Consider the following 12,768-nt stretch of genomic DNA (forward strand, 5'->3'; position numbering starts at 1 on the left):
TACATATAGTCTGCAGGTAGTTTTATGAAATATAATTGAATAATTTTGGGTATAAATTATATGATAAGATGTACTGTACACTAAAGACCCAGAAAGGTAAGCAATCACTACCGTCTGTTTGGCATAGCCATGACGCCTGACTCTGAGGCACTAAGTAGACGGAGTCTTACTCATACTTACCCCAGTAAACATTATGATATATGCCATATTCAGTGTATTATCTACCATAAATATAATGAAATACACTTTCATATTTCAGAGCATTTTGGACTTGAGAAATTCAGATAAGGGAAACCCAACCTGTAGAAGTACAACTTATGTCATTGTAGTCAAGCAAACCCACACCTGTAAGCTTAAACATATGTGTTAAACTTATGCTCATTGTACTCACTGAAGGTAAGAGAGATCCACAGGCTTTTTCCAGGGCAATATGTTGTTTAGTTTCCTCCTCGCTCTTCTCCCCATCTTGTGCGGGTGTCAGTAGAGTCAGCATCAGCTCCAATGCATCTAACCGTGACTGCCGGAAATAAATCATATAAATAATGAAGCCAAACCTCATAAAAATATACACTGGAAAAAACAACAAAAACTCTCTTAACTCGTTCCCTTGAAACAAAATCACTTAACTTAGGTATTAAAGGCCTATACAGGCTGATCCATAGAAATATACCGGACACCATTTTCAATTCTAATAATTTACAGATTCTCTTGAAAGATGTGTAAGCAAAATTCATTGATCATCCTGGGTCAGCAGACTTTGGAATGGCAGAGTAGTAGCCGAAATTCTTTATTCTCTGGAAGCAGCAAGACAACAGCTTGTGAGTAAACATGACACAAGTTATGTCCTGCTTGGTTACATCCACTTTTGGGGACAGGTATGGGAGCAAGTACTGTACTCCCATTATCCTCATTTAGTACAGTATAGTCATGCGCCGGTTAACGTCCGACCGAACAACGCCCCCCCCACCAAAAAAAAAAGTGACGCCTGCTGGACCACCACTCCACGACCCCCTGACGGAGACATGATGATCCTCCCCATACTGGTCAGATATTATGTGTTAAAGGAATATGCTTCCTTACTTAGGCTTTTTTTAAGCATTTACCTACAGGTGAAATGTTTAACCTACATCTATTGAGGATAAAATCTTTCACCTACAAATTGACAATAACAGATTTGCTGTAATCAGACATATCTAGTTGCCTCAACAATTGCAACCCCAGTTGCAATTGGGGTTGCAATTTCAAATTCTGTGGCATTACTAAAAATAGTAAAGTTTCTGGTGCACTCTAAGATTAAGAGAGAAAACAGAGGACTCAGGCGTCCTGATGTGAGAGAAAACGGACTCGTATGTCAAGGGACCAAATAAAAAAAGCATAGCTACATGTTTTGTGGACTACAGTATTAAGAGTACCCTTTTCATCACTTTGTAATAAACCTAGCCATTCCTATGTGTGTTTATGATATTTACCATAACATTATATATATATTTAGTTGGTCTAAATGGTCGTAAAATGGGAAACTTGGGGTTGGGTCTTGGGTGCCTGAACCAATTAGAATAAATCCCATAGGTTCTGTACTTTCGTTATCGGCGGGGTCCCAATTAGGCGCGATAACCAAGGGATGACTGTACTGTACTGTATATACTTGTGACACTGGCCAGTTGCTTCTGGTGTTATGGTACAGGGGTACCAAGTGACAGCACTAGGATCCTGCTTCCTCTATCAAGGAATAAACAATTAAAATTTAAATTGAAAAAAAAAAACATTCAAATAAATTACTATCCTACAAGAATTCCTCCAATGTAAGTTATATTCACCCAGGTCGTTTGGGTGGAAAATTATGAGAAGAGCTTAGTCACTCGTAAGTAATGATAAATAAACACGCAGGCAGGCCTTCAGGGCCAACTGTCAAATCTTATCTCAAATAAATAAACAAACAAATGCCAGACATTCTGTCACCTCACCTCACCTCCCCCCCCACTCCCCCTCATCCATTTACATGCACACACCATACTAAAAGAAACGTAAAATAAATAAATGACCTTAGTGCAAAGCTGGAGTTCACATGTACTAATTTGATTACGGTATTAAAATTGTTTTGTCTAGTGCAAATTATAGCATGTTTATATTCAAATTAATCAGTATGTTACAAGAATCCCAGCTATGTTAATTATATTCACCCAGGTCATTTCACTGGCTTTTTATAAGAGAGAAGCTTAGTCACCTAAGAATTGATAAATATACAGGCGTTAGACCTGGACCTGTGCCAACTGTCAAACGTACTACCTCCCCTCCCCCCACACCCCCTCGCTCGCTCCCACCATCTCTCTCCCTCATCTGCTGGCGTTGCTGGAATCCTTGTAAAACAGTGAAAAATTTTAATATAAACGTCATGTATTTTGCACAAGAGATAAAAATTAATCACCTGTATCACATTACAGTTGTGATTTAAGAGTAAAAGTGTATATGTACGTATATAGTATTCCACATACACGTAAGTATAAATTAAAAGTTTATGTGATGATCGGACAACGTCCATTTTGGTTAACATCACATTTTCAAGAACGTATATAGGACGTTAACCGGCGCATGACTGTATACATTTATTCTTTTTTCTATAAATAGTCTACTGTAATTAATTGATTAATTGTGGTAAACACATCCCTGGTGACATAACAACTTGTGTCATATGTCACTGAATTAAAATAAAAACTTTAAAGATTAAAATCAAATAATGCAAAATAAAAGACAGAGTAATAAATAACATAGAACTTTCATAAAGCCATTTAAACGTTAATAGATAAAACTCAAAGCTTGTGTAGAAGGTCGGCTTCCTCCACGGACGAGAGTACGTCCCCCCTAAGCCCCAGGAGGAAGACGAAGAAGACTCACAACCTCCCTTACCCTGAAGCTGAAAGGTCGTGAGAGGCTGAGTGTAGTGTGGGGACATAGTCTCGTCAACTATACAAGTGTTGGTTACAGATTGTGGAGGCAAAACCAACACTGGACCTGGAGATACTGACATCTAAGATCAAGGGCTTGGTCATCAGCATCAACTAGTAGACTTGGAATTGATAAAGACCTGAAGACCCTAAATGTGCGATGGATGGTAAATTTCCCTGCAATCCAAAATTGTGAAACTCCTTAAGGATGCTGAATCTGTAAGCTGTGTCGTATGCTTTCTCTGGGTCGAAAAAATGCAGATGAGATGCTGGCAACAAGTCAGATTGATATGGTCAAAGGGCATTCTTCACCAGGTAGTATACTAATCGTGACTTGACCAACCATCTTTTCAAACAGCTTGCAGATACAGGAGGTCAGAGCTATGGGGCGATAATCTAGCGGGTGAAGACCCTCTCTTCCAGTTTTCTTGAAAGGCACGACAGTAGCCTCCTGCCATGAGGACAGGAAGGACCAGTTCCTGTTATATAGCTCTAATAGAAAGGTCTGTACCTCAACCTAAAGTGATGAAGCATTGAAAATGGGATATCATCAGGCCTTGGTGATGTATCTCCAGTAAGTGAAAGGGCAGTTCACATTTCTTTCATTAAGAACATGATGTTGTGTGTCTGACCAAGTCCCACTCCATAATCCAGGGTCCATTACTCCTTTACTCTACACTCAGTGGCGTAGCTAGAGTGTGTGCCGCCCGAGGCGGCCCTTGAGTTTGCCCCCCCCCCCCCTTGTGCCCCCACAAAAAATACATATTGCAGTGACTCACTCTTATATATATATATATATATATATATATATATATATATATATATATATATATATATATATATATATATATATATATATATATATATATATATATATATATATATATATATATATATATATATATATATATATATATATATATATATATATATATATATATATATATATATATATATATATATATATATATATATATATATATATATATATATATATATATATATATATATATATATATATATATATATATATATATATATATATATATATATATATTAAATAGTTTGTGTACCATTATAATATTACTGTACTTTCACATACTCAAATATAGTATGCTTTAAATACACACCAAACATACTTAAACTTTATAAGTAACAGTTAAACAAAAAGCAAAAACGACATATAGGATAGGGAAAAAAGTAAAAAAGTGTAAAAAATTAGGACCATCTTTATTTCTGAAATGAAAACTACAACTTTCTACAAAGTAACTTTTCTTGTTTTTTTGTTGGCAAATTCTTCAATGACATTGTCAAAAACTATTTCATCTGTCAATTGTCGCTCTATAGACAGTATGGCAAGATTTCTCAACTGCAAGGTGCTCATAGTAGATCTTAAGTAATTCTTGATCAGTTTTAGTTTCGAAAAACTCCTCTCACAGGTAGCAACACTAACAGCAATTGTGAGGAAATCCTCAGCATTATTACTATATTTGGAACCGAGTTCCCAAGGTTATACTTTTGAATAAACTGCAAAAGTTCAAGGGGGCCTTCTTTCCACGTCTGTATTCTGTCTTTAATAGTTATAGCAGCAACAGCAACAAAATGCTGAAGTCTTTTTCTCTCAACGAGGAACTCCTCTTTATCAATGTCGTCGTGATCGTGATCTATTTGACACTCATATTTATCATCCAAAAGATTCAATGGGGTAAGGAAGGCATATTTCTCAGCAAGTTCATGAAGCTGTTGAAATCTCAAAGTTATTTCTTGGATCACTCTGTCCAGCGAAGAAAACATTTCTCTCCTCAATTCAATGTCGTATGGCAATTCAGCATCTCGTGATCCTTCACCAAACATTTGTTTCTTCTTTTTGGGTCGACGCTGACGCTCCATGACTATCCCCAGATCATTGCAAATTTCTTTGGCATAGTTAACTCCATTACTCACTAGCTTGTCCCTGTTTTCAACTAGAAATGTTTCTAATGCCCTGAGTTTTATATCACATTGTTGTATGTTCAAGCCCTTGGTTTGGAGGTAAGTCTGTGTGTCGTAAATTTCTAGAAGGACGGGTCCCCACAAGCCAAGAAAGCACAAAAAGGAAAGTGATTGCAACGCACCAAGTAGAACACCAGCATCTGCCCTGGTAGCTGTATTTTCTTCTTCACCAGTTAACTTTTCTAGGGCACTTAAGATTTTTGAGAAATGTTTCTTTACAACACTTACAGCTTCTCCCCTCGCACTCCACCGAGTTTCTACTATGCGCTTGACACTTTGACCAGTGACTGAAGTTAGAACATCCCAGCGATGGGTTGATGAAGAAAAAAATACAAACAAACGTTCCACACATCCAAAAAAGGTAACAGAATTCACAGCAACAGAAGCTGCATAGGGTACACCACACTTGTCCAAGACAAGGATGGCTGTGCCCCCCTGATGTGTCTGTTCTGGATTATGAAGACAGTAAAATGCTGAATAAACTCTGGGAGGGAGATGATCATAGGCACCTAACATTGTCTCCTGGAGACAAATACATATGGGGGAGACTTTGCTCAGGAGCAACTGGAGCTCCTCCCAGTGGGCCAGCAAGCCTCGACAATTCCATTGGACTATGGTAGCCATGATTATTGATGATGTAGGTCGGGGTACGCGGGTGTGTGGCCCCCAACAGGTGTTTAGATTTAGGCTTAGTTTGGGCGTTGGAGCCTGGAGGTTGCACCAGGAGATGTGCTCCCTCGATGGAGGATCCATAGAGATGACCCCTGCACCAGGGGTCCAAGCTGCCAGTGTAATTTTAGCCAGGGTCTCATCATTGGAGGATTCCAGAAGATGATCAGCCTGAGATGACATCTGCTGGAGTGTCTGGGACTCAAAATTAGGTTTTGAAGTTAGCAAATAGGTCTCGCTTTCTTCATAACAGTCTGACGATTCCACCATCGACATCTTGGCCAGAGGGTCGTCCCCTCCAGAGACTCTTGAGGACTCTCGGTGGTATTTTGCTGAAATTTTTGTAGTACCAGGAAGGCTGGTGGAGGAAAGATGAGGAGTAGCGGATGTGCCCGCCTCATCCATGTGGACCTCAGCCACTACGAGAGAAGAACGAGGATTGGCGGCATAGAATCAGGTGTGGGAGCCGAATTCAATACAAGTACAGATGATTCTTGGGGCATTGTCGTAGCAACAGTTAACCAAGCCTTGTGGTCAGGACAGAACCTGTGCATAGGTATCCCCATGACTTGAGACATATTTCAGTGCTGTACTTCTGGCTTCAGTAAAGCTCACTTTGTCTCTTGTGTGGATCTTCAGTACAGGTTTCTCTTTCTCAATTCAGAGCCGGTCACATTCACTATAAGAGGCCAGGTGCACCTCACTACAGAGGCCAGAGGTGCACCTCACTACAGAGGCCAGAGGTGCACCTCACTACAGAGGCCAGAGGTGTACCTCACTACAGAGGCCAGAGGTGTACCTCACTACAGAGGCCAGAGGTGCACCTCACTACAGAGGCCAGGTGCACCTCACTACAGAGGCCAGGTGCACCTCACTACAGAGGTCAGAGGTGCACCTCACTACAGAGGCCAGGTGCACCTCACTACAGAGGCCAGAGGTGCACCTCACTACAGAGGCCAGGTGCACCTCACTACAGAGGCCAGAGGTGCACCTCACTACAGAGGCCAGAGGTGCACCTCACTACAGAGGCCAGAGGTGCACCTCACTACAGTGAAAACAACAGATCAGACCCAGACATTTGTGACCCTCACCACAGTAAGACCCTGCTCTAACTTACAACAAGTGTGGCTGACACGGCCATACATCTGACAATGGCAGCATCGTCTAGGGTTTAGGATGTATGGTTTCACCTTAATGGAGATCCAGGCAACATGGCCATACATCTGACAATGGCAGCATCGTCTAGGGTTTGGGATGTATGGTTTCACCTTAATGGAGATCCAGGCAACATGGCCATACATCTGACAATGGCAGCATCGTCTAGGGTTTGGGATGTATGGTTTCACCTTAATGGAGATCCAGGCAACATGGCCATCTGACAATGGCAGCATCGTGGGTTTGGGATGTATGGTTTCACCTTAATGGAGATCCAGGCAACATCGTCTAGGGTGTTGGCTATGGTCGTTAGGGTTTGGGATGTATGGTTTCACCTTAATGGAGATCCAGGCAACATGGCCATACATCTGACAATGGCAGCATCGTCTAGGGTTTGGGATGTATGGTTTCACCTTAATGGAGATCCAGGCAACATGGCCATACATCTGACAATGGCAGCATCGTCTAGGGTTTAGGATGTATGGTTTCACCTTAATGGAGATCCAGGCAACATGGCCATACATCTGACAATGGCAGCATCGTCTAGGGTTTGGGATGTATGGTTTCACCTTAATGGAGATCCAGGCAACATGGCCATACATCTGACAATGGCAGCATCGTCTAGGGTTTGGGATGTATGGTTTCACCTTAATGGAGATCCAGGCAACACCTTAATGGAGATCCAGGCAACATGGCCATACATCTGACAATGGCAGCATCGTCTAGGGTTTGGGATGTATGGTTTCACCTTAATGGAGATCCAGGCAACATGGCCATACATCTGACAATGGCAGCATCGTCTAGGGTTTGGGATGTATGGTTTCACCTTAATGGAGATCCAGGCAACATGGCCATACATCTGACAATGGCAGCATCGTCTAGGGTTTGGGATGTATGGTTTCACCTTAATGGAGATCCAGGCAACATGGCCATACATCTGACAATGGCAGCATCGTCTAGGGTTTAGGATGTATGGTTTCACCTTAATGGAGATCCAGGCAACATGGCCATACATCTGACAATGGCAGCATCGGAGGTTTACATGGCCATACACCTTAATGGAGATCCAGGCAACATGGCCATACATCTGACAATGGCAGCATCGTCTAGGGTTTGGGATGTATGGTTTCACCTTAATGGAGATCCAGGCAACATGGCCATACATCTGACAATGGCAGCATCGTCTAGGGTTTAGGATGTATGGTTTCACCTTAATGGAGATCCAGGCAACATGGCCATACATCTGACAATGGCAGCATCGTCTAGGGTTTGGGATGTATGGTTTCACCTTAATGGAGATCCAGACAACTGTGATAAGAGGCTGGAATTTCAAAACAGTCAAATGTCAATAACAGAGTTGGTAGAGGATTAAGAATGTCATTTTCTTGCTTGCAAAACCTAACCACTTTTGGTCTTGGAGCTCCTCCAGAAGCTTCTCCTCTGAATATCAGAGCAGCTCCTTAAAAAATACCACCCCTCACCACTGGTTAAAGGTGGAATGTGGAGTACAGGAGACTGGGGCACCAGGTACCTCAGACAGGGTACGGAGCCAAGCACTCTTCTCGGGGCAGGAGACCTCCACGAGGAGGCTACCATCTTGCTGGGTGGATAATTTTGGTTCTCTCCCACAAATTGCTACTACTGACTTGTGAACACAAAAAATGTCCTGGCCCATTACAGGCTTGCCTTCCACGGTACGGAGCACTAGAAATTTGGCCAAATCTACCTGCTTGAACACACCTGGTAAGATCTCATGGGTAGAAGCACCATGGAGGGTGCCAGAGCCAGTTGGCCTCAAGAGCCCAGGGAAGAGAGCAGTGTTGTCAGGGGGATTATCAGGGTGGTTATTTGAGCCTGTTTCTTCCATACAAAACATAAATTACGTCATTCCCCCACCCACCACAGAGCCCAACAAGGGGAGATAAGACCCTGGTGACCCCAGGGGTAGTGGGAAGAATATGCAGGTAACCACCAGGGGACCAAGATGGCAGCTCCCAGACCATAGGAGTGCCAGGCCAACTGATCCTAGCCACTCTGTGACTAGGGTCGGGCCCAATCAAGTCGCTCATCTAGCTGGAATAGAAAACAAAAGAGGTGTGTTGCTAGCCACAGGGTGTAGCGTGCCACATCCAGGAATCTCATCTCCCAGCCTTATGGTGTCATGATCGTAATGACGGCTAACCTGTTAAACTAATGATCCATATTACGCTTACACGTCCACAAAACCTTCTGATTCTGCCAGTGGGAATGTCCTCCGTCCCTCCTGTTTCTTTGATGACGTCATCGAGATGTCGTATGTTTGTTGACGGAAGTTTGTAAATTCTTTCTGCTACCGAGAACCTGTAAACCTTTTTTTTCACTCATGATTAGCAGAGACTCTGATAATCATAGTGAAATTGTGGTAGGGAGGTTAACTGAGGAATGAGTTGATATTCCTGGAAAGGAAACTTTAAAATCTGCTCCACGGGTGTTGCAGCAAGACGTTGCGTGTTGGGACCTGTTGCCATCCAACCTTTTGTTATCAATTTAATTCTTGCTTTTAATAGCTCAGTCAGAGCATTGTTTGTAAAGATAATAGTAGGGAATGAAACTGAGTTCGTAGTCTCAATTTCAAACGTCAGAGTGTTACAGGAACGTAATTCAGTGAAATGGTTGAGTAGGTGGAATCTGTGACTTAAGGAGGGGGTGGAAGGCGGCAGTTGGTTTTCGAATCAGTGAGCCGCCACGCTTCCCTCCCACAGGTAGGTCACTCCACCTTCTCCATGTTGTATTTGCCATTTTTAAGTGATTTGACCTAACTATAGTTTGTTTAAACAAGTGTTAAAGTAACGCAGTTGATGTGCATCCACTAGTCTTGGGAGATGTCTGAGGTCCAGTGGAGTTGGGTGTCCTCGTGAACTCCGACCGTCAGAAGCTCCACTACCACCCGTGGACCCCATAGGGGGTAGTATTCCCCTAACGCCCTGCCCCTGTAGTGAACCCGGATCTTCAAGCCCCCAAACTTACTGCCAGCCCCATCACTGGTGGATGAGTACAGTACATAACTCGGTGGGGCTGTTGGTATGGGGTGTTAGTCCACCGGAATTATCGGAGTTTGTTGGAAGGTGTCACTTGGTGATGAGACTCCCAGAGTGGCCGCTGGAGTATGGCCCCTGGGGTATTGAGTGTTGTACTGGCAGGTGCCACTGGTTTTATTGGTACTAAGGTGCTGTAAGAGTTTATGTGTGTTTTGGTGTGGGTACACCCAGTAGTGATGCAAGTAATTTGAGCCTGAGGGCAGGGTACCAGGAGTTCCTGTTTTGGGTGAATACAACGTCTTTTCTGTAACCATTTTTGTGTTTAATTTAATAAACATTGTATTTGTATGTGGGTCTATGATTCACCAATAGTATTCACCGTTGTTCTCTCCCTAATACTCGATACTATATTTACATGTACCCATGGGCCTTCCTCTCACGTCACGCTACCAGGTCAGAGTATCAACGTAAGTTGTAAGAGTGCCAAGCCCTCACAGGGGGGGCAGCTTGTGTTGCGCGTTCTTACAATTGATGGCCTCAGTGGTTCAGCAGTAAGTAGTAGCAACCAGTGCTCTTACAATGGGACACCATGCAAGGTAAACACATGGGAGAGTATTCCAGCCCCGGGAGTCTGGGCTGGGGACGATGCTGCCAGTTTACTCTCAAAACCAGCAGCAGGATAGGAGCCACTTTGTCTGGACCTTCCCCCGTGACCCACACAGTTTGGGAAACCCTTCCCCTCCCTCCAAGGAGGGAAGGAAGGGGGGCCAAGTCCCCTCCAGGTATGGCTCACAAGCCCCCCCCCCCCACTGCACTGCAGCCAGGTGCCTCTCACTGGGGGGAGGGGGACATAATTAGTCTGTTAATAATTTTCTGAGAAAATGGTTCACATCCTGGAACCAGTACATGCCCAATACCTGCCAACAGTGCATAACAGAGACATGGCCAACTGCCCAAGTGGCTAATGAGACAATCAGTGGCAAAGAGGATAAAAGTAAAAGCATGAGTAAAGTTGCCTGTGGTGAAAACTGTTGAACCCCAAAATGTTCTTGAGAAGAAAATCTAGAGACAGAAATTCCATTAGTTGTAATGAATCATGTTTTTTCCTTTGACTGTTATCTAGTGAGGTATCTGTTAGTCTTTATGACAGTTGTCATGACAACAATAATGTTGTTCATAATAAACATGAGAGTGTGGGGTGTAGGTTATGTTGCTCTGGCCAATTTATGAAGGCTGAAGTCCATAACATAGAACAGCAGTGAGAATGTATGATTTTCTCATATTCCTACTTTCACCACAACCAGATATTACAAGTTGAGCCTGTACAGGGTCTTGATTTTTACAACCATACAATATTTCAGCTTAATTATGGGTTAAATAGGCTTCTGTGGGCTGGTTTGAGAACCTAACCACCATTTACAACATTGTGTCAATAAGAAATTAAGTTCTCAGTTCCAAATGAAGGACTTACAAACAAAATTTTGGTATGTAACCCATTCACAACCAGGACCTTTCTGTTTTGTAAGTGAAAGTCAGTGCATGTTAAGTTGTTTTGTTGAAAGTCCATTATTGAACTTGTGGGTTGAGGAAGTAAGACTTTGGTCACTTGATGTTACCTCTGCTCGTGTCTGCTGAGTTGTCATGGACGCGAGGAGAACATCAGGTCCAGGAGGCAGATTAGTAGTAGTCTTGAGAGCAGACAACTGGTGGTCCTCTGCTCCAGCAAACCTCAGAATCTCTATACAACGTCTCATCACCACACTTAATACCTCTTGGCTTGATCTGTTGACAACATGAAGCTATAAACAAGGTAGTCATTCTCACATTACATCTTTAATAAAACACATTCAACATTATAAAAACCGAAGAAAAACAATAATGATAAAGTAGTCTAGATAATATTTCTGACAGCACAGACGATTTTGTTTATTTAAACTCTGGGGAAGTACAACTCAGTCCTGTCGATTCTGTTCGTAATCTTGGAAAGTGTCAAACTCAATATTAAAGAGCACATAAATTTATGAGTTAAGAGTTGCAACTTTCATATTCAAAATCTATAGTTTGCTGCTAAACAGTTGTTGGATAGACAGTGTCTTGTGACACTATTACATTCACTTATTTTGTCTCTGGCTAACTATTGTAACTGTTTATGAGTCTGCCAATCATGGATATAACCATGATGAAATGTTACCAGTGCCTCATGGAATTCAATACAGTACAAGTAGCTTGATTTTTTTTATTTAAAGTTTCAAGCACCTTGAGGCCGATGTGTTGACAACACTGCCAGCCTGGCAGCTCTGCCACACATCACACGATCATGCATTAATTACCAAGATGCAAAACTGCAGCATGTCCCTCAGGCGACCTTTCCAGTCCCTTGAAGAGGTTGTTGAGCAAACTTTTTTGTACAAACCTGAGAAAGAGGTGTGTGTGTGTGTGTGTGTGTGTGTGTGTGTGTGTGTGTGTGTGTGTGTGTGTGTGTGTGTGTGTGTGTGTGTGTACACACTACACAGGGTGGTGAAATGCATCTAGTGTGGCAGCATTATGTTAGTATTAAGGTGCAGGCACTGCTTGCTCCCTCTCGCTTTCAGCTGCTGCCGCTGGCTAGCCCTCATGGTGAACAAGGAAGCAACTTGCATAAGTCTTCCCCTGCCAGTACACAGCCTCCTCACCATCAAGACTCCTGCTGTGACTCCTTGTGGCAACTCATGGTAACTGGGTGCCTTGTGGGCCCAAGCTAGACCAGTAGGGGATCTTGGAGTTGCAGTGGACCCCAGAGGGATGGCACATAGGCTCACTGGCATGTGGACACGTCCTGGCGCCTACCAACCATTGCCCCGCTGCCTTGCGGGTTAACTTTGGCAGGTACAGTAATCCCTCGGTTAACGAGCGCCTCGGTTAACGAGATTTCGGTTACCTTCCATAGTATTCTTAATTTCGGTTAACGAGCAATCCCTCGATTAACGAATTTCTTACGAGCGCCCCTCCACATG

General features: G+C 42.9%; 1 protein-coding gene across 1 annotated transcript in view; it reads right to left on the minus strand.

Moving 5' to 3' along the window:
• The window catches only part of LOC121869749 (probable E3 ubiquitin-protein ligase HERC1), a gene marked incomplete in the record, with an annotated part of 301,592 nt that overhangs the window by 99,284 nt on the left and 189,540 nt on the right, over positions 1–12,768 (minus strand). The window contains 2 exon segments of the mRNA XM_042371322.1: positions 392–517; positions 11,392–11,557. Coding sequence (XP_042227256.1) covers positions 392–517; positions 11,392–11,557 — 292 coding nt within the window.

The sequence above is a fragment of the Homarus americanus genome, unplaced genomic scaffold (assembly GCF_018991925.1).
Source record: "Homarus americanus isolate GMGI-L3 unplaced genomic scaffold, GMGI_Hamer_2.0 scaffold23578, whole genome shotgun sequence".
Classification (NCBI taxonomy): Eukaryota; Metazoa; Arthropoda; class Malacostraca; order Decapoda; family Nephropidae; genus Homarus; species Homarus americanus.